General features: G+C 35.6%; 1 protein-coding gene across 1 annotated transcript in view; it reads right to left on the bottom strand.

The window, feature by feature from the left end:
- The window catches only part of plppr1 (phospholipid phosphatase related 1), a 118,863-nt gene that overhangs the window by 8,118 nt on the left and 86,688 nt on the right, over positions 1-24,057 (bottom strand). Inside the window, exons 3-4 of the mRNA XM_065240584.2 lie at positions 7,119-7,307; positions 2,967-3,099 (exon numbers count right to left, since the gene is read on the bottom strand). Of these exons, the coding sequence (XP_065096656.1) occupies positions 2,967-3,099; positions 7,119-7,307 (322 nt within the window). The remainder of the gene's footprint in view (positions 1-2,966; positions 3,100-7,118; positions 7,308-24,057) is intronic.

The following is a 24,057-nucleotide window of genomic DNA, read 5'->3' as shown; positions in this document are numbered from 1 at the left end:
CGATTCTGATTTTCATATCGATTTTTATGCTAAATTCTCGATCAGTGAACATAAGTTTACAAGTGATAAAAAAAATTAACTCTTTCACCGCCAGCGTTTTTTAAAAAAGTTGCCAGCCAGCGCCAGCGTTTTTCATGATTTTAACAAAAGCTTTTGAATATGGGTAGGTTTCTGAGAAAAACACCACATTTTGAGCAAAAAGCAGAGATAATTCAATTTTTGTGACAGACTTTTCATAGAGATCCCCTTCAGAGCGATCTTTAAAACAGACACGGACATGCAGCCGCTTGCAGAAAGCCGGAAATACTCGTCATTGGCAGGGAAGTGTTTTCTCTTGATTGACGAGATATCTCGTCAATGGCGGCGAAAGAGTTAAGAGCCACAAACCTGTATATTAAACTCTTTTATTTAAGGTACACTTGGGTACATTAAAACAGAACCCATCTCTAATTTTCAAATGCATACAATTAGGTTAAATACAATACAATTTTGATGCAAGATGAAAAATGTACACTGAAAAAAAGTCAGAACAGTTGCATTCCTTGATCAAACAGGATCAGGTCATTTAAAAAAAAAAAATCGATTTGCGCCTTTGAGAATCAATTTTGAATCGACCACATAAAAAAACAGATTAATCGAAAAATCATTTTTTTTGCCCAGCCCTATTGGTCATTATAAAAATCAACTGTTGCGCCAGTATTTTTTATTTTGCACCTTTTTAGTAAATATCCCATAGATATTACCACTACCATCTGTACATTTTTGTAATTGTGCTCTTGTGCTAATTTGCGCGTTTAGTAAATATGGCCCTAAGTTTTAATAGTTAATATTAGTGTATATCAGTACTGTATGTTAGTTTAAAAAAGTGCAATCTAAAAAAATCTAATAAAATTGTAAGTTATTGTATAAGTGATTTTATTAAAATAGTAGCTAAAACATGAACTAATAGTTAATAGGAACTAACGATAAGCACACTGTAAAAAAAATCCGTAGAAATTACAATGTTATTGCAGCTGGTTTGCTGGTAATTTACCGTAGATTTAATTTATGTTATTTACTGGCAAGAGTTTGTTCAAAGTTAAATAAATATTAAATATTAACAAGTCTTTATCTTTACAGAATAAAACTATACAATAACAGCCTCATGCAAAGCATTCTGGGAACCAGAAATCATCATCAACCTTTTTCTGTTTTTTGCTTCAGATTTTGTTTCCCAGAACGTTTTGCTTGATGCTGTTATTTTAGTTTTACTCTGTAAAGACAAAGACTTGTAAATGTCAAATGCTCATTCAACTTTGAACAAAATGTTGCCAGTAAATAACATAAATTTAAATCTACGGTAAATTACCGGCAACCCAGCTGCAATTTCTACGGATTTTTTTTACTGTGCAATACTTTTCTAGAATTTATTTGTGGTACAGAAATATATCCATAAGACACTCTTAGCTTCTAAACTCAAAAACACCCCCTCTCTGGACTGACATGCCAGAAGATCACTGTGCAATTCACATTTATGTTGATAACATATATTTTAGTTCCTCATACAAATGTATCATATGATTTCAGAAGACAAAGAACATAATAGCCATACAGTATAAAGACTTTTACAAAGCTTTCAATGTGTTTTTGCTATCTTGGAGCTTAAGAGACCCAGCCCCAGAAACTAGAATATTCTTTAAAAGAAATTAATTTGTGTTAAACAAATAAAATTAAGTCAGGTTTAGCCACAACATGAGGGTAAGTAAACAATTACAGATTTTCATTTTTGGGTGAACAGCTCCTTTCACTTATTTCATCATAGTTGTAAGTCTCAGAAAGACTTTATTTAGGAGCTAGATTACAATTCATCATGCCCCTGATTGTCTGAAAGGTGCCACTGAATAAAAAGTTAAACTTATAAAACAAATGTAAGGGCAAAGCTGGACAAAGAAAGTGCTCGAATGTTCTCTGGTCACGATCTCTCGGGTCTCCATTCAATGCTCCATATCACCGCAAACATACACCTCAGAAGACACCATTACCAGAAGCTCCACTACATTATGTATCAGGACCAGTAAATCAAAGTTTTCTATACTTTCTAATTTCATTTTTCATCAAGCTTGGGCACACTTGCTGGGCAACACTATAAAGAATATTGGTTTTGGCACACATTTTCATAGGCTACTGTATCAGAGCATAAAAGACACGCTGTGCCTGAAAGTTGTGCTTGTCATTATGTCTAGAGCAAACGTTTAATATTGATGTGTTTTTGAGGTGCTGTTGTAACTCCTGTCTGCTCGAAATCAATAAATAAACCGAAGCTCAGAGCAACTCACTTTTAACTTAAATCGTTTCTAATAAATCACACAGTCATAAAAATAAAACATGTATTCAATCATTTTGTATACTTTATGTTCACCTCTGACAGTCCGCTTAAGCATTATTAGTGCATGTAGTTTTATTATAGAAAGTAAACTTTAGCAGCTAGCTCTTCCCACACAGGATGAAAAAAACAAAAGGAACCACAAAAAACTGCACAAACCCTCCTAGAACACCAAAGCAACGGCAGAGCAAAGTCCTGGAAGACGCCCACAGCAACATGGCAGTACTGTAAGTTCTGCATGGATAAGTTCCAGAAAAACTAGCTGATTTAAGGCTATTTTGAAATGATATGGACTGGCTGACATCCGCATGGCTGATATCAAGGTAAACAGCACAACAAAAATAAATCTGCTAAACAAGTTTTAAATGATAAAATAACAAAATATAAGTTTTAAATGATAAAGGAAGCTGATTGTCAAGTTTTATTGAAACATGTCTATAGTTAGTGTGATGATCCACACTTGTGGTTACTCTCTGCTAGGACGCATACACGGAGGGAAGTTGAGAGAAAATCTCTTGTGGTCTCTTTATATCACCCTGCTTACAAGATTCACTAATACTTATAATAATTTATGCAGACTGTCATCCGCTGGTCCAAAACTCACCTATAAACCTGATGATTCTTCGGATAAGAGGGTTTAGATAACAGCATTCTCCCGTCACAATAGTTTTCTCCTGGGCAATGAGAGCTTCTCTAGTGGACTTCATTATGTACATGGATACCTCTCCAACAAAAATCTACAAACAAAACGCAAAATAGAAATAAGATATCATGAGAATACAGAACACAGAAATTCTGCAGCACAGTAATAATATAAAATTACATTAATTAAAATTTCTGCCTGTCTCTTATAGAGAAATCTGAGCTTTTCTGGAGTAATATATAAATTAATATAAAATTCCAAAAAACGCTACATCAAACCTTTTTTAAACCAAAGTAAAAAAAACAAATTGACCCTTTTTGTGTTGTATTGAATTACACAAGAGAAGAAAAGCAATCCTTGGTGGTGGATTAGGTTATTAAAGGGTCCAAATAAAATGCTGCACTCTCATGATAAAATATTTGTTAATAAATACAGACTTCGGCAACAGATGATTTTTCAATTACTTCAAGTTGAAGCAAGCTTTACTGTCATTTCGCCAGGGATCTGCCCTAGGTGAATGTATAATAGATAAGTAGCTTAAATAGATAAAAATACATGAAAATGTAAAATTTTATAACAAAAATTTTATCTGTATACAGTTACTATAGCAGTATTTGGACGTAATTGTTTTCATGAGGATGTCTGTAAAACTGAGTGAGTTTATAATTCAAAACATCCAGAAATGCACTGCAAATTCAATTTGTTAATTACATGAGCATTCACATGACCCGGATACTTGGTTAATACATGATGTATATGAAATACTGTTCTAAAATGTAATACATTTAAAAATGTTAGTTATTGTTGTTAATTATTGAAATTTTAAACGTTTTTGTGATTTTTTTAGGCTATCAGCTTGCACTTGCTGTTGTGGAGGGATGATGAATATATACTTCTCATCATTTCAGTTATGAAGATATGTAAAATGAACGCAATGTTTAAAAAGAAACACACTTCACTGATGCAGTATAGACGGTTTCAACAGTAACAACATAAACACGTGGATTTCGTGGTCAACACATAACTTCCGGTAAACTCAGCTAAGAATAAATAACAACAAAGTACTTTAAACGTAGTTTATTTATATAACAAGCAAAATAAACAACATGTAGATTACTTAGGAAACCAAACATTTGTTATTTTCGATGAGGTATTTGTTCAAGAGTTCAGTTTAGCAACTAGTCAGACCATTAAAAAAAACCTGAAACCGGAAGTAAAGTTCGGACCAGGTGCGTATCACAGCACGGCCTCTGCATCCGATGAAACCGCCTATAAACACAACGTGACCATACAGTGTTTTCCAGTGATCTAAAAGGACGCGCATAATGCATTTTGAATTGATCCCCTTTTAAAATCTCAGAGATGTGGATTCAGATGGCAATACAATTACCAAACGACTTTGGTGTTTGTCAAAAAAACAGAAGGTATTTCGGCCGGAAATTTTTAAGCGGTGGTCTGAGAAAAACACAGACATTCTGAATTCAGAGAGCAATATACCATACTAAAATATTTTAATTAAAAAAGTTTCTAATTACCTTCTCATTGTTGAAAATTATGTTGCTTGTTTTGAACTGTTTGTCAAAGCTGTAATTAATAACCTACGCTGTACATATGCATTATCCCAATGACAGTCCATTTTCATCTCCTTTACATAATGGAAGCCATGCACGGGTCCTAATTTTATTGTATTTGTTAAGCCTCTGTAACCAGGAATTATGTTTTTTTCGTATCCATGCTGCCTGGGGAGGGTGTATTTTATGTGTGTTAGTATATAAATATACTGAAGGATGTTAAAATTCATTGTCCTCTGTATCATTGTATTTTGCATTATCCTTCTTTAATAAAAAAAAGCTGTAATAAATAATAGAGCACTTAACTTTTTTTAATGAATGTTGATTAGAAAGTTTTAAAATGATTTTGCTAGATAGCGCAAACACTATGGACACAGATAAAAATGGGCTCAGCAAGTTTTACAACTAACTTGCTCAGCCCATTATTATCTGATTTGTATTTTTATAAATACAATAAATATGATGCACTTAACTTAACAGTTCACTTGAAAGCTGTAAAAATCCCTATAATAAAATGGAATAATGCTCAAAACACAAAAAAAGGAATTTTATAATGGTGAAAAGCTTATGTTTAATAATGGCTATAAAAAAAACGTTATTTAATGGTTTCTCATGTTAGATGCATGTCAGGTTTAATAAGATGCATGTGTTTAATCATAATTATTGACTAAATGTCTCATAACATTTGTTAAGGTTCTGCTACATACACTGTAAAAAAATTCCGTAGAAATTGCAGCTGGGTTGCCGGTAATTTACCGTAGATTTAAATGTATGTTTTTAACTGGCAACATTTTGTTCAAAGTTAAATGAACATTAAACATTTACAAGTCTTTGTCTTTATAGAGTAAAACTAAAAAAACAGCATCAAGCAAATCATTCTGGGAAACAAAATCTGAAGCAAAAAACAGAAAAAGGTTGATGATGACTTCTGGTTCCCAGAATGCTTTGCATGAGGCTGTTATTGCATAGTTTTATTCTGTAAAGATAAATACTTGTTAATATTTAAAATTGATTGAACTTTGAACAAATTCTTGCCAGTAAATTACATAAATGTAAATCTACGGTAAATTACCGGCAACCCAGCTGCAATAACATTGTAATTTCTACGGAATTTTTTTACAGTGTATATTTGTTACTTCTCAAAATCATATCCAGGTAATATTCCAAACAAAAGAAAATGCCCATAAAACCACTAACTGTTTGCAATGACAATATAATGTGATATATAAGATATATACAGAAAGCAGCGGTCGTTGCGACATGGCCAGACAGCAACAACTGCTTACTGATTAAATTCACCATCAGCAATGATGTAATAACATAAAATCTATAGTAAAAGATACAAATGTTTATTTAATCACATCCGAAATTAATACAAAAACTGTAAAATACATAGATGTTATATGGCTATTTTAAGGAAAACAATCACATTTCTGTTTACACACTGCTTGAGTAAACATAATGTAATAATTTATTTTCATTTAATACCTATACTTTTAATTTAATACCTAACATCTAGGTATTTTAGGTAACATCTAGGTAACTAGATGTTACTAGGTAACACCTAGGTGACATCTAGGTAATTTAGATGTATATTAAAATTTTCAATATTAATATACATCTATAAAGCTGTCTTGATATTATAACAAAATGTAAAAAAAATACTAAAAGCACCCTTATAATGTTACTGTATGGTCTCTTCTAAATAAAGTCATGCTAATTCAGAGTTGTTTCAGAGCATTAAAGTTATACAGACTAAGTAAAACTCTTTAATATACCATTTTATTCATGTTTCTTCTTCTTCTGTAGATATGGAAGAAATTCAATCTCATTTGTCTTTAGTGGTGCTTTATGATCCATGTGCTTATTAAAAGGACACGGGTCACATTACACACTGAAACGCCGATCTACAGTCTAAATTTAATTTCCCATTTGTGATTTTCCCTTTGCTCTTCATGGATTATGGAGGTTACATAAAACAAGCCAACTAAAAACAGAATTACAACTTCCTTGAGAAACTTTGTTTGAATGTGTAGTCATCCTTAAAAAATATGATTTTGAAGCATTGTGAAGCAGCTGCATGTCTTATTTGTTGTAAAGGTTGATGTTGTAGTGCCCTCTAGTGTTCATGTCTAACACTCACAAGACTAAAAATAAACAAGAAATATTACTTGCATTATTTTGGATAACTAGTTTAAACTTATAAATCATTTACCATTTAAAGTCTTAGCTGCAAGTTCCACTTATACTTAAGTTAAAGGGGTCATATTTTACACTTTTGTAACATTTTCCCTCTAAACAGGTTTGGATGTATTTCTGTTTTTTCCCTCCTTGGAAAATACTTTATGTGTGCCAGTGGTAAACATCACAGAAAGACATTTTCAGCAAAGCACACAAAACTTTGGTCAAATTTTAATGCCTCCAATGAAAATTGTAAACCAACCATTCTGCTTCTATTTGAGACAAGCCTCAGTTTTTCTTATTTAAAACCATACTTTCCGATTTCTGTTGAGCTGTTGCATAAAGGCAATGTTACACTTACGATGGCTGTGGGTGCGGCTGCCACCACGCAGTAGAGAATGAGAGGAGGGATAAAGCTGCTCTCTTCCACCCCAGGGTAGGGCTTCATCAGGTCAGCATCATTACAGAAGAAACCTTGAATGTGGATCCCAAACGTGTCTGTGCATTCAAAATAGTATGCCAGCAGCACCGTCCCAGCCATAATGACCAACTGGAGAAAGAAAGAGAGCAAAATAAACTATAAATATATATATAAAGCCAAATTGTCTTTAAATAAAAAACACAAAAAAGTCATTAATGGAAAATAATAGTTTAGCACTGACTCCATACTAGCATTTGAAAAAGAGCTTAATTTGTAAACTTGTTGCTTTTAGCCATGCAACGCAACCCATCTTGCATGATTTACTTTATTTATAATTATCCCTTAAAACAATTACTAATAATCAGGGTGTGAAACTATAATAAGGCAAAAGGTTTTGAATTTTTTATAAAAGCAATTTTATGAAAAAAAAACAGCATATATTTAATTTGACTTCTTGAGGTTGACAATGAACATTTTTTTAAAGGCTAAGCACCTCCTTCCACTAACTGTACTGTTAAAAAAGAAGTTATAGAGGTTAAAGGGCTAGTTCACTCACAAATGAAAATGTTGTCATAATTTTTTCAATTTCATGTTGTTCTAAATCAGTATGAGTTTCTTTTTCCTGATGAACACTAAAGAAGATATTTTGAAAATGATGGTACGCACACAGCTGATTGTAACCATTGACTTCCACAGTAGGAAAAACAAATATGATTGAATTGGATACCATTAACTGTGTGCTTACCATCATTTATCAAAATATTTTCTTTATCATTTATCCCAATACTTCCATATTATTTGTTTATCCCACTATGGAAGTCAATGGTTATGGCTGATGTGTGCTTACCATAATATGAAGAGTTTCATTGCAAAACGAGATAACTCCGTTTTTAAAAATTTTGTCAAAACATGTTTATTAATATGTTATAATGTTATTATTTTGTTTTATGGTGCTACTTAGCTGTATTTTTTAAGTTATGAAGGTTTAAATCAAAACAAACCAACTGCAGTTGAATTGATATAAATAGTAATGCACAACCAAAAAAACAAGATTTCTGAAAAATTAAAAAAACAAAGTTATCTCGTTTTGCAACGAAAATTACACAGGTTTGTAACAACACGAAGGTGAGTAAATGATGACAGAATTTTCATTTTTGAGTGAACTATACCTTTAAAGCCTTGTTTTGTAACCTATAACCATATAGCAGTTGGTTATAGGGTGAGCAGTTCTGTCCATCTGTTTGCATTAGGCCCACTTACACTATTACACTTCAAGCTATTTTTTCTTTCATAAACAGTCCTCACTTTCATAAGGGCTTTTCATGAAACATGCCAGAAAGTGTCTTTGTAGAACGGCCACAGGCACAATTTGTCTACTGTATTATGTAATATGTATTTAACTCTTCACAGCATTCAATTTGACTTCTCCACATGGCTGCTTGCCTTCCACATTAATTACAGACCAGTTTAAAAAGCTTTAAGTGATTTTTTGGAGTGTCCATACTACCTGAAAAATACTACTTAAAGAAGGTGCCAAAAACTCCTGGCTCAACAATCGTATTTGTTTTATTATTTATTTGTGACCCTGGGCCACAAAACCAGTCTCAAGTAGCATGGGTATATTGGTAGCAAAAGCCAAAAATACATTGTATGGGTCAAATTTATAGATTTTTCTTTTATACCAAAATCATTAGGATATTATGTAAAGATTATGTTCCATGAAGATATTCTGTAATTTTCCTGCAATACACATTTTAAAACTTTATCTTTGTGAGTGGATGCAGTTGCTAATGACTCATTTGGACAACTTTAAATGTCAATTTCCTCAATATTTAGATTTTTTGCACCCTCAGATTCCAGATGTTCATATAGTTGCATCTCAGCCAAATATTGCCTTATCCTAACAAACCATACATCATTGGAAAGCTTTTCAACTATGTATAAATCTCTCTCTATCTCTCTCTCTCTCAATGACTCTTATGACTGGTTTTGTGGTCCAGGGTCACATTCAGGGCCAGCCTGTCCACTACAAGACGGATCAGCAGGCAATACGTGCTGCATGCACAGGGACCTTATTGATTAAAATAGGGTTCACAAAAACTGTACATGTAGGTGAGAAAACCCCACAGGGTTTTAATAACAAGATAAATTATCCACACAACAATCCACAGTAAAATAACAATAATTACAAAACATCAGTTTAAATAAAGACATAAAACATTCTAAAATAAGAACAGAGTGGGCTAATTTGCATAACGTTAATGACCCAATTAACAAATGTTACCTAATGAACCTTATTGTAAAGTGTTACCAAAAATGTTTTGTTGTGGATGGTTATCAGATTTCTTTCTGGTCTCCTTTAAACTATCGTATGAGGTAAAGACATGATGTGATCATGAAATGACTGGGTCACAACTGAAAATTTTAATATTTCTTCTGGTGTTTAAATACAGGGCCCTATCTTGCACCCAGCGCAATTGACTTTGTCACTGATGCATGTATCATTCGTATTTTGCACCGGCGCACAGCGGGTTTTTCCCTCCACAGACGCACATCGGCAAACTAGGGAATGAACTTGCGCTCCCTGGGCGGTTCAGCGCAAAAAAGGAGGCGTGTTCCGGCGCAAACCATCCCTGATGCTATTTTGCAGTTTCAAAAAACAATTGCGCCACTGACCAGAAAAAACTAGTCCAAAGTCAGTGGTGCGTTGCGCGTGGTTCATTATGCTATTTTAAGGGCGCATGCTTGACCATAATGTATAGCGTGCACAACGCGCACACACTTTGCTTATCTAATCTACACAGATGCAACAGTTATTTTTGCAAATCATAAATTGTTACATTAAAAAATATTAACACATGAGATAAGGGAAATCATAGTGGTGAGCATTGTGGTGATAGTTTTTATTTATTGTGTGGCTGCGTTAAAAAATTCTCATTCAAATAACGATTAAAATATTTTCATAAGTTTGTTGTGTGGCTGTATTACGTTTATTTTATGTAAATAATAATTAAAATGTTTTCATAAGAAACCTTAATTTATATGAACTTGATTTGTAAGTGTACTTTGGGGTTGGACCTTGCTTGCGTTTCTTGGGTCCGATTTCAAAGCCCCCAAACCCTTTCAGCGGTGAGGGTGGACACAGCGATGTCCTCTGCTGGCGTCAGGTCCTGAGGCAGATCCACCTCCCGTTACACGGCGTGCCCGATATATGCTGGCAAGCTTGGGATTCCCCCGTCTCCTGACATCATTGAAGCGCTTGGCGCAACGTCCTGGGGATGCCAGCTGATGAGACAATTGTGGCTATTTTCTCCCACGCCTGTTTAACCAACGCTGATTTGGCCGCGTTTCTTCCATCCCCATACAAAACAACTTCTCTGTCTTTGACTGCTCTTACAAGAACGTCGGTCTCCTCGGCTGTGAACCGCGCCTGGCGTGCGCCTGGTAAATCCGTCATAATAATAGCAACCCGCAATGGAACTTGCGCCTTTGCGTTTAAAGGGAATGTTGGATACCGTTCTGATTGGTTTATTTGACGTTACGCCCAAACCACACCTTTGAATAATGAACCTACTTCAGACCAACCCCTTATTGATTTGCGCCTGGCGCAAGAGTTATTTCTCCCGCCGAGAAAATAGCAACAGCGCCCAAGATCTGCCCACAAAGTCACTTGCATTTGCGCTTCGCACTTGCGTTTCAGATCGTTAAAATAGAGCCCACAGTCTTTTAAAATAGTTAAACTGTCAAAACATTAGTTTTGCATTTACAAAATTTTCTGTGGTATTCAATGACATGTTGTAATATTATGTATTCATTCTAAAACATTTCTATAAACACTATGGCACAGCAACCTATACATGTAACTATTCATTACTACACAAGGAGTCACATCAGGACAGATGCAACATCACACAAGGTTGAATAGCTGCTCTTACACAGTTTTTACAATCGGAAACAACCCATAAGACCCAGCAGCAATGTACTGTCAGCAACTCATTAGTACTTCATGAGTCACTTGTCACGACTCCTCATGCTTGACTCATACTGTAATATCATAATGTAATATAAGGTCAGTTTATACTGTCGAGCCAGCAGGAGAGCATGACTACTCCTATTAAAGCCACTATTACTGATTTAGCACTTCAAATCATCTATTTCAATACTTGATTTCAGAAAAGAAGAAAACTACAGCTGAGCTCATATTTTTACAGACTCTTTGCTGAATATGTTAGTACTTTAGAAAAAATAAGAGAGATCATACAAACTGCAGTTTGTTACTAATTTCGTACTGCCCTTGACAATTTCACTGTAACAGAGGTTTACAAATAGTCCATAGACAGCCCCCTGAAAAGAGGTTATTTAAAAGAATATCACAGAATATCACAATATAGCGGATTTGCTGGGTATTGATAAGATTATAAAGCAATTATTTACCACTGTTTGCTGCCATCTCTGCGCACTGTACCTTGATTTTACATACACGCTGACAGAAAGTGATGCGTGATGTAACAGATGTGTCCAGTACACAGCAGGGCTTTGCTAAAAATGTGGTTGCGAATCCCCAAAATTGTAAGGTGTAAGCTCAGTTGTCAGTACCAGGAAGAGTGAAATTAAATATGCGCTAAATGTATTTTTTTCCTATAACACACAGCTTGACTAAACATGAACAAGCTCACAATCAAAATTAAGCCCTTTTCACACAGACATTATGGAAAATACATGTAAAATTCATCCGGGATTTGTCAGGGATTGTTAGATTTTTGATTCATCACACTGCCAATGATTTTCCGGAATTTGCGTGTGCGTTCATATCTCTGCTTTATTCCAGTTTGCAGGCATTTCTGATCTTGAGTGTTAATGTGCATTTAAACCCCCCTTTTTAAAGAGCTGAACAATATATCTTGTTGTGATGATGAGCATACATTTTAGTTTATTGTAAGCTCATATGAGCGCATGACGTGCTATTCTTTTATGCTGCTGAATGATCTGCGCCCTTTAGCTTTTATCTGATATCTGCTTCAGTCCAGTTTTCCAACATGTCATGAATATTAGTCTGCATAAAAGTCCCTTGCTTTAAAGAGCTGAAACATAACTTCATGTTGCCATGACATGGGCATCTTCACTACAGCACCCTTACGGCATTGTTTCTGCGTCTCATTCACACAGAGGGCTTTCCGGCTATCTTATGGCAATGTTACTAGGTTCTCTTTCTGGAAGCGATTCCAGAACCTTCACGGGACACAGAAGCCTTTCTGCAAATTTTACAGGTATTTTCTGGGAGCAAAGTGCTGTGTGAATGAGGTTTTAGTCTCTACATATTGGAGTAGCAGCCTGACAGTAAAACCTGAAAAAAAATCTAGAATAGCAACACAGCTTCATTTAATACTCCATCAAAACCGAAACAGAATGCCGCAAGCTATTTAGTAATTGATAATTTAACTTAAATCTTTGCAGTTGGGCATCTTTCTCGTGTTGGTGCACTGTGAATCCCTTCTAATTAATGACATCTGAGTCATGAAGCTTGCTGTAAACCTCTGGTATGCATAAATTTGGGCACTGTCATCTTTAAGCTCTTTTCTGTAAGATTTCCGGTGAGCCACTTAAGCTAATGATAGTCATATTACGGGTGACACAAGTGTGCCGTTTTAAATGGCTAGTTAATGTTTATTTTGAAATATAGAAAGACCAGCATAATTTGTGCAGTTCGGGGTTGCCATAATAGCTGATTCAAATGCAGTAAATCTCTACAAAACATTTGTTTTGACCATAATCCACGCACCAGAGATGAATGTGGATGTGACACATGTGCACCCATAGTCTGTATCCACACATCTATCCAGTAAAACTTTTTATAGAAACTGCCAGTAAACAATAAATACAATAATTGTTCAAAAACAACTAATATGCTGATAAAAATATGCTGATTTAGCTGGCTTATTTAATTGTGCTATTACAACAATGTTCTTTCAAAATAGATTACAGTAAAGATATATACGACATAAACTGCTTATTAGTTAATGTTTATGATAGGTCTTAATGTTTTGCACGTATTTTTGTTATGTTTTATATGAAAAGGCTAATAATTTCCTAAATTACTAGGTCATGTCTTCCTCTAGTCTAGTGCTTATGAAGCAATGTAAATGTTATATAATATAAGACATGCATATTTAACCCAAAACGAAAATATAACTAAATAAATGTTATTAATGCTTATTGTGGTTTGTACTTTTCAAATAACTTGTGTTGAATGAGAAAGATACTGCCGACTGTCAGGAGGAAGCGCCACATTCACATGATAAGCTTGATGTGTCACTATAAAAATTCAAACATTATAACAGTCAACTAAAAAATGCTGTCTATAAAAACACACCCCAAGAAGACAATTAGGACATTTTAAATATAGATTCTTGGTCTTTTCAGGTACAAACACTCGACTGACTTTCCCACTGTAAAGGTACTGGTACAGTATGCCTGTGCTAGTTGCGCATCAAAGACCCGTCAACTCCAATGAACATCAAGAAATAATTGAATATATCTTCATATGTATAAGGCCACTTCTTTATTTCATCCTCCCACTGAGTTATACATGGCAGGTGTAGTAAATATTTACCACAACTGTTTTTAATCATGTTTTGTGTGTGTCCCTACGACATAGATTTTTGGCTATTGAAACTGAAGTCTCGCAGAGAAAAAAGAATTATGTCACATCGCTTCCTTGTTCGAAAATAAAAGTGGATAGCAAATACTTAGGGGCTTTTTACACCTGGTCACCTCATGTGCATAGCTATCCGATCGTAAAAAGACCACATTTAAATACCCTCTGTAACAAGGCGAATTTAAATCTGATCGCTCAAACCACTTCAGGAGGTGGTCTGGGACACATTTCAGATGAAACTAGACAAGTCTAAATACATCTGGTTGATGAATCCACATTTGTCATTCCATAACTCCTCCCAATTTGAGCATGTCAACTGGAAGTTATTTTTATGGAGCGACAATAGTGGGTGAAAAACTTTTCTAGAACATACAAAAAAGTAAAATGACAAAGTCGAATGATATTAAACTAAGAAATAAAACTTTGAAAGAGAGTTTTGTGAACGCTTTTCCTCGTCATGGACCTGTACGTTAAATCATTGTGCCGTCACTCTCCTGCTGTTCTGTACTGCGCGCTCCAGCTCATGCCGAGCAAGGGACATGCATCCCCTGCCCAACACACTGTCTTTTGTTGCATGAACCCCATCTTAAGTTTTTTAAGGGGGAGAAATGAATAGTGTATTTGTATTTTGCGTGGGAGTTTAAGATCGGATTCATATCCGTTTTGCCAAGATGCATTTATTTACTAATGTAAATGGAACAAATCTGATAGCTATCTGATCAGAGAAAACACATGAAGTGACCAGGTCTAAAAAGGCCCTTAGATGTCATCTTGAGCGTAGAAAGTTGTCGTGAACCTCTCTTTTTAACAGGGAGACTTGAGAAAATGTGTTTTACTAAACAGAACAGTTTTAGACAGACTGTGTCTTAAAGGGTTTAAGGATTCAGAACCACCTTGGAGTTACAATATTCTAAAAACCCTGTGCATTGCCTTTGTAAACACAACTTTACATGTCAAATTTTTATCCAGACACATATAAAAACATACACCTAAAACAAAATGTTGTGATGGTCCACTAATGTATCTGGGCAACTAAAACTGTACCTCTCATTAAAAAAGCGTTCAAAGTGTTGATTGATCCACTACATAATTGAGTTCAGAAAAATTTATTTGTCAGGAAACTGCTATTAATATTTGTTAATGTCATGTCTGTTCAACACATCTCATCTTTAATGCATAAAGCATTTAGGAATGTAAACAAATCTGTTCTGCCGCAGAAACTGATTTTATGGAGGATAATTAGCCATTTCCTTTGGATCTCCTTATCATCTCCCAATCCACAATACAATAACAGAAAGCGTGACACAGTTCATCTGATCTCCTACAGGAGGCAGTATGAGACTATAAACAGGAGTACTTTGGTGGCATAAGTCAAGCGGTGCGTGTGTGTGTGTGTACCTGGTAATTATCACGTAAGATAGGAATACCAGTAAATTTGTGACCTCATGGGGACATTTTGAGATCTCCATAAGGAAACAAACATATAAATCAAACAGGATGATGTTTATTGAAAATCTAATGTACAAGAAAGTTTTCTGTGATGGTTGAGGTTTGGGTTTGGGGAAGGGAACAGAATACCCTATACTTCACTTACTATTCTTTTTGCATTATACATAAGCAATAAACCTTCTTAAAGAGTATGCTACATTGCATTGTGCTTTGTTTGAATACTGCACATTTTAGCAAGTGTAGTAGATAATTCTGAAATGTTTTATTTTAAAATGTGTAGGCTTTTCACCTGCCACCTACTATATTCTGCACAAATAACTGGTAGTATTTTAAATCACTTTGAACAGAATTAAAACAGTGTGTAATGAAGCATGCTTATGGAATACTAGCCTACTATTTACTGAATACTGCAGAGTATACAATGTGTACTGTCTTCAGGGCTCCAGATTGCCACCAAATGGTGGCATTTTGCCACCAAAATTTTAGAGTGTGCCACTGAATTTTACATCCAGTCGCAAATGTGCGACCAGTAAATGTGACCTTTTTTATTATGTGACACTGAATTTAAAACAGCACATTGTACTTTCTGCATCTATCATCAAAGTATTTATTAGTAATACAGTGTATTACTTAGTAGAAATGTGAATATTTGGTTAGCATGTTGATTTACGGTACGTGCCCATACATTTTCTGGTTGCGCCCCTAAAATTTTCAGTTGGGGGCCACTGTGCTCCTAGTGAAAAAAGTTAGTCTGGAGCCCTGGTCTTCATTTTATTTGGAAGTAAAAATAGTATGCATTGTTCTACAAATGTTTGTACTATGCTACACTGGAGCACTGCAGTGTTTAGCTCCAACCCTGATCAAACACACCTGAGCAAGCTAATCAAGGTCTTCATGATCACTAGAAAATCACAGGTGGGTACGTTTGATTAGGGTTGGAGCTAAACTCTGTAGAGCTCGGCCCTCCAGGGTATAATTTGCGATGTCTGGTCTAGGGCGTCAAGTTACTATGTACTATACCATTTAGTGTACAGATGTGGCCTTTAAAAATGCGCTAAACTCTGTAGAGCTCGGCCCTCCAGGGTATAATTTGCGATGTCTGGTCTAAGGCGTCAAGTTACTATGTACTATACCATTTAGTACACAGTATGCATTTTAGAAGAGTAGTATCATCCCAAATATAACGCCTTATATATTACTAAATTGAAGTATAAGCGAAAGTATAAGCGGTTTCCTAGACAAAAACTGTAAAAGCGTTCCACACTTAATTTCTCCGGTTACATGAGTGCACTGCAAAAAATGGAAGTCTTACTTAGTATTTTTAATAGTTTTCTAATATAAATATCTGAAAGCTCTTGAATTGAGACAAGCAAGGTAAGCTTGAGGTAAGCAAGTGGTTTAAGATATTAAGTTTTGTTTTTTAAAATAAATGATGAAAACCAAGAGTTTTTTTTTACTTAATACAAGTCAAAATATCTGCCAGTGCAGTAAGAAAAATGAACTTAATTCCAGCTTAATTCAATAAACTTAACTAATTCAATAAAATGTTAATATCTATGTTTTAATAATCCTTCAGATAAGAAAGCACATGCCATCAGTTCACCTTCACTTGACTTCTCCCTAGAGCAGATCAAAACTAAACTACACAAAGTCAAGCTACAGCTGTTCCAGACAACCACAATCAATCATAACAGGCTGTACATGTCGGGAATACGACTAGTCAGACAATTTACAGTACACAGTTCAATGGGACACGGCTATAAAGCGCACATGATGAATGACTTCAGAGAACACTGATTCATCATTCTGTTCATTGCTGAATTAAAGGAGTAGACGTTCTATTTGTGTAATTGTGCTGTAAAAATGGTTTTAATTGTGTGATTCACTACTAGGGGTGTGCAGGGCAAAAACTAGCGCAGGGTAAGTTGTAACACAGACCGTTAACATTGTTGCACAGTGTTGAGCAATTTGTTTTTCCCGTAAATGTTTTCATGCCACTAAAGACGGTCTTTTTAGTAAGCTTAAAATATTTTCACCCTGCGGGTTAATTTTAATGCTGTGTTACTAGGGATGCAGCGATTAACCGGTTTCACTATTAACCGCGCTTTTAAATGTCACAGTTAAGTAATCGTAAAGCCTACGCTACACAGTGTTTTTGTTACACACACGCACACACAAACCAGGGGCCCGTTCTTCGTACGTCGCTAACTCCGTTCGCTGGATTTGATTGTTGACGATTTGGCATGATCTTGGATCGTTTGGTTCTTCGAAGCTCATCCTAGACTTGCTGTCATAGCAACAGGTCCGTAAACTCAAACCTGCTCGGGAGCAGGCTTATTTCATGTAAACAAGATTAGTTTGTACCGTTTTAAGCGGATGTGATACGGAAAGTCTGACGCAGTCGCGTATCTTTTGATGTAGAATAACATTTACATTCCCTTACTGCACATCATACTTCATTTATGCTAAAAATGTTTGTGTGTTATCTACAACTGCACAAAAGAGAAGAAAACACAATCTTATAATAAACTACAATTCAAATGTTATTTATCAGCAGTTAAACTGTTGCATTGGCTGTGGGTTTAAGAAAGAGCAACTGCTCCAGAGATGATCTGTACAATCAATCAGTTTAGAGACATCACTCCTGCCAGCACATTACATGAAGATGCAGGACTACCTGTACCACCTGTGTTTTTTATTCTGCTTGAATAAAACAGTTGCTGTTACAAACAGACAAAATAGCATTTAACTGTTTTTAAAAGAAACTTAAAGTACTTTAGAAGCATCAAAGTTTAATTACAATCATTCATTTCAATCTTTGATAAGCATAGTAAAGATATCAAGATTATATTTATACAGAATATTTGACATTATGTAGGGTGATTTTATGTACAAAAGTAGCTTTTACTGGGTTTACAAATTCAGCATCATAAAAAGTTCACAACCTTCCATCAATAGCTCGCGCACTGCAGGGGTAAAACAATGTTTTCTTGTGTTCTTGGCTATCGTAACAACCAGCCAATCACAGCGTGGCTGATCAGTGGCTGAGTGTTAAAAGAACTGGATAAGCGAGATCATAATTAGCTAGATCTGAACATCTCGGATGTCTCATTTGATCTCGGATGTATTAAGCGACGTACGAAGAACGGGCCCCAGATCCACAAACTACCAAGAGGCGAGTGCATCATGATGCAGACTGGTTGGCGCACTGTATGACAAAGCTCCGCGTTTCAAACGAATATGTGCGCGTGACGCGTCTCTTGGTTGTTCGTGCATCTGGTTTGTTTGTGTGTGTGTGTGCCTGCATGCGTAAGTGAAAGAACCACACTCCAATCGGTGTGTGCAGCATAAAAAAAACTCCTGCTCGCGGATCAAACCCGGGGGGTTTGCTGGTGGTCAAACCCAGGCAGGTCTGACCCAGGCAGGTCTGACTGACTGCATTTAATTACGTTGAGTTATTTTAACGCATTATTGATTAATTATTGATTAATGAATTAATAGCATGAGTAAACACCTTAATGCTGCCAGCCCTAATATTTATATTTGAGTTTTGTGTAATATTAAAGGGGACAGAGAATGAAAAACCATTTTTACCTTGTCTTTGTTGAATAATGGTAGTCTACCCACATTCACAAACATACAAAAAGTGCTAGACATGCTAAACATCTCAGTCTCATAGAAATTCCTCTTTTAGAAATGTCAGCCAGAAAACAGCCCAATCTGAAAAACTGATGCTTATGACATCACAGGCATCTAACTGCCCTTCCACTTTAAAATAATTGGCTACATTTTTTGAGTGGCAGCAAAGTCAGCCAATCAGTAATGAGATTGCAAGTTAAGCCAGTAGGGGGAGCCAAATAGGTGCAAAACCACTTGTTTACAATCCCCCACCCTAATAGAGCTATCTGAGAGAGGTTTTTAGGAAGCTTCTAAGGTATTACAGACCCAAACAAAAACGTTTTTGTCTACATGTCACATCACAGAACAAGGATAAATACCCCGCTCAACCATTCTATGTCACCTTTAAGCTACACTGATTTTTTACTAAGCTTTTTACTAATATTTCAAACAAACCAAAATAATAGACATTTATTTAGTCCAAATGTAAAATAAGATTTATTCAAAAGATCCAGGTTTCAAAATGAATACAGGTTTCAAAAGGCACCTATACTGTTTAAGTCAAAAGCCAGCTAGGTTATTATTATTATCATCATTTATCCAATAATTGTAGAAAAAAAAATACACAAACTGAAAATTCAAAAGAATTTATCATTTGTTCAAAAATGTGTTTTTGTACATTAATGTTGTAAAATAAATGAATCCATAATAACCATAGAACCGTGATTATTTATCAGACTATAACCGTACCATCAAAATCTATAATCGTTGCATGAGCGCTCGCTCGACTCTCTCTTTGCTCTCACAGCTGCACCGCACACGCTCGCTCGATCAAGATGACTTTTGAGACTTTGGGGGCGGGACATTGACTGATGTCTTCGTGCCTATGATTGGTTGGTTGATTTAGTCAATCTAGGTAGAGAAGACACATTTATATGACCATTATGTCGAAGCACGTAATTTTAAAACATTAGTCTTGTTTGATCTATGCAATAGGCTGCAAACCAAACAATAATGCCAATTTTATTATATATTTTGTTTACTGTTTATCATCTTGCAATATATACTGTAGGCTACATATTGACATTGTCAGGTCACAGAGTTGTTTCAGACTTAGCATTAGCAAACTTTAGTATACACTGTAAAAAATCCAATTAATGAAATGTTGGAAGGGCAAAAATATATAAGTTAAACCAATTTTCTTGTTTGGGCTTAGTTGAGTAGACATATTATTTTAAGTCTAGATAAATCTGTGTTTAAAACATTAAGTGAATGGTTATTTCCAAATTCAGTCAACATCAAGAATGGCTATGTTGACTGAACTAATTAAGACAAATCTGGTCAATATGTGGACTTATGACAGCTATGTTTCCTGACAACAAAATGCTCGTACTTACGTGGCCGAAGTAAAGTGGAGCTATTTTAGTTAAGATAAAAAGCCTGGATATAGGGTTGGTTTACCGGACAAAGTTTAGAACTCGGTCTTTATTATAATTGGGACATTTTTACAAACAAACCTTATATAATAAAATACTGGCGTGCATTTTGAGACAAAACAATAGCACTCATATGTTAAGAGATGTCAATAAGTTATTTTAGTCAGTGAAAAGCCCTGTCAGAGAAAACCGCCCAATAGTGTTTAATTATGTATGATGTCTGAGGGAAATTTGGCCTAACATTAACATTATTTAGGGAATAAAGTCTTTCACCGTCAAACTTTATTATATTAAACATGTTATTTATGTATGTGTGTGTGTTTATATTCCTCTGTTTATCAAACCAGAGCGGAGATGATGTGAGGGGCAGACCAGAAGGATACATAGCGAGACAGTCTCCGCTTGGACTGGCTGAGGAAAGTCTCCTAAATGGCCCTGGAGATGTTCTGACTGACTTTGGAGGCTTTTTGGACTGTTTTATGCGCTCTATTTAAAGAAGACTTAATTCTGTATGTTCAGTCTGTATGATAAGTGAATAAAAAGCTTTTGTTTTTATGTGACTGAAGTTAATTCTTTTGTTTACAACACCAGCATAAATTATTTGATAAATAATTTAAAAATGTTATTAAAAAAATCCCAAATAATAAATATTAATTGAAGTAACACATAAAACATTGAGTGAATACTTAAATTTTAATTGACAGAGTCTTTGCTGTAAGTTTTTAAAGATTCAACTGATTAAAACATTTTAGTTGAATGAACTATAAAGCTAATTGAGCCAACATACTTTTTCATATTTGAGTCAAATTTGGGCCAACTAAAAAACATCAATCCAGGTAACACTTTGGAGACAGAAATTGAGTGAACGTAAAATTTCTGTGGAACTAGTTACTAAAAAATAATTCATTGAGCCAACAATTTATTTTTTACAGTGTAGTCATGTACAAAACTTTATCAAAAAAGGTGATATTATCTAACAATTGTAATTTTAATTTACCTTATCAACATGACAAATACTGTACATGTATAGCATTTTCAGTTGGGATGTGTACAAATAAAATAAGAAGAAATAGATGTAAGATGGTTAAAAATGTCAAATGGAACAAGATTGTGGAACAAGAGATCATGCGTGTCACTAATCAAATTATAGAACCAATCACAGATGCGGAGACATCAGTCAATGTCCCGCCCCCAAAGTCCCAAAAGTCATCTTGATCGAGCGAGCGCATGTGGTGCAGCTGTGAGAGAACAGAGAGAGTCGAGCGAGTGCTCATCCAAGCCCTCACTTGCGTGACTGCATTTGTGTGAGCTGAGCGGAGGTGCGCTCTCGCAAGGACGCTTTTCCGCGTGCGAATAGTGCTCTGCGCGCTCGCGAGGACCCTTGTCCGCGGGCGAATAGTGTTCTGCGCGTTCGTATCTTTTCGCTCGCGCGTGGATCTTGTGCGCGCGATTTTTGGGTCTGATTAAACGCCATACAGATCACTATTCTTTGTATGTTTGTAAAGTTATATGCATTTCAAGCGATTGTGTTTAAAATATGGATCGCGTTTCGCTGGACCGATGTGTTAAAGGCACGTGAAGGCACCACTGCTTTGACACCTTGTTGTAGCCTTCTGCAACAAAACTAAACAGTGCATTGAATTAAGTTGTGTGTGTGTGTACGGGCGTGTGTGTGTGTGTGTGTGTGTATGTAAATGCATGTTTTACAGTCATTAAGTAATTGTGTTATCTCGTTTTTCCCGAAATCATTTACATTTTAATCATCAATATTAAAGGCACACTCTTTTTATGATTAAAATAACAGTAAAGGGTAAAAAAAATTATTGCCAAAAATTTAAATGGATAAAACGGAATTTGCAAAAATTAAAACGGAGAAAACGGAATTTGGGAAAAAATTAAATGGAATTTGGAAAAAATAAAACAGATTTTATAGGGCCCTACATATGGTAGTTGCTTCAATGCATTTAGGATGTGGTCCTGGTCAAGACAATCTCCTGAACTCCAAACTGAATGTCAGAATGGGAAAGAAACTGCACATTTAAGTAACATGTTAGACATAACATTAAGTAACATGTTAGACATAAATCACATAAATCACACTGGTGATTTAAGCAATTTTAAGCAAATCTGCTCAGTTACTGGGATTTTCGCGCACAAGCATTTCTAGGGTTTACAAATAATGGTGTGAAAAGGGAAAAACATCCAGTATGCGGCAGTCCTGTGGGCGAAAATGCCTTGTTGATGCTAGAGGTCAGTGGAGAATGGGCCGACTGATTCAAACTGAAAGAAGAGCAACTTTGACTGAAATAACCACTCGTTACAACCGAAAATTGCAGCAAAGCATTTGTGAAGCCACACACACGCACAACTTTGAGACGGATGGGCTACAACAGCAGAAGACCCCACCGGGTAACACTCATCTCCACTACAAATAGGAAAAAGAGGCTACAATTCGCACAAGCTCACCAAAAATTGGACAGTTGAAGACTGGAAAAATTTTGCCTGGTCTGATGAGTCACGATTTCTGTTGAGACATTCAGATGGTAAAGTCAGAATTTGGCGTAAACAGAATGAGAACATGGATCTATCATGCCTTGTTACCACTGTGCAGGCTGGTGGTGGTGGTGTAATGGTGTGGGGGATGTTTTCTTGGCACACTTTAGGCCCCATAGTGCCAATTGGGCATAGTTTAAATGCCACTGCCTACCTGAACTTTGTTTCTGACCGTGTCCATCCCTTTATGACCACCATTTTCCCATCCTCTGATGGCTACTTCCAGCAGGATAATGCACCATGTCACAAAGCTCGAATCATTTTAAACTGGTTTCTTGAACATGAGAATGAGTTCACTGTACTAAAATGGCCCCAACAGTCACCAGATCTCAACACAACAGAGCATCTTTGGGATGTGGTGGAATGGGAGCTTCGTGCACTGGATGTGCATCCCACAAATCTCCATCAACTGCAAGATGCTAACCTATCAATATGGGTCAACATTTCTAAATGCTTTCAGCACCTTGTTGAATCAATGCCACGTAGAATTAAGGCAGTTCTAAAGGCGAAAGAGGGTCAAACACAGTATTAGTATGGTGTTCTTAAAATAATTCTGTAGGTGAGTGTATAAACAATATCCACTTCAAATAACCCCCTGCCTGTTACAATTAACCCCACCTATGGTGTAAGTTGTACCGTTTGCACTTCTGTCATGTTTGGTGTAATAGTAAGTAAAAGAAACAAACTTCAAAACTTGCAGTTTGTAGAATTTGTAGTAGAGATGTGTGTGTTGCTTGTATAAAAACGTAATTAATCAAACTCAAATTATGTGTTAATGAGTGCGTTAGGTTGTGCCCTGCTCTCCCCTACTGTTAGGATAACTAGTTGAATATTGATGCAATAGTGCATATGCAAAAGATAATCTCATGCTTCTATTTGGACTTGTACACATTCAGTCATTACCTGAAGACCCCGTGAAATAGGAATCTGAGGCCAGATTCACAAAACATTCTTTAGAAAATTATTGTTAACTGCCAAAAAGTTAAGAATATTCTGTATTCTCAAAAATAAAAAAAAACTCTTGCTTCTTAATAGAATAAAAATTAATAAGAATTCAAATGACATTACCATCTCATGAGAGTTTTACTGTACTTGTAATGCTGTTCTAGTGTTGTTCCAATTGCTTCTATTGTTTACCTCTTTTGTAAGTGGCTTTGAAAAACAAGCA

The sequence above is a fragment of the Paramisgurnus dabryanus genome, chromosome 10 (assembly GCF_030506205.2).
Source record: "Paramisgurnus dabryanus chromosome 10, PD_genome_1.1, whole genome shotgun sequence".
Classification (NCBI taxonomy): Eukaryota; Metazoa; Chordata; class Actinopteri; order Cypriniformes; family Cobitidae; genus Paramisgurnus; species Paramisgurnus dabryanus.
This window is presented reverse-complemented; position numbering and strand designations above follow the sequence as displayed.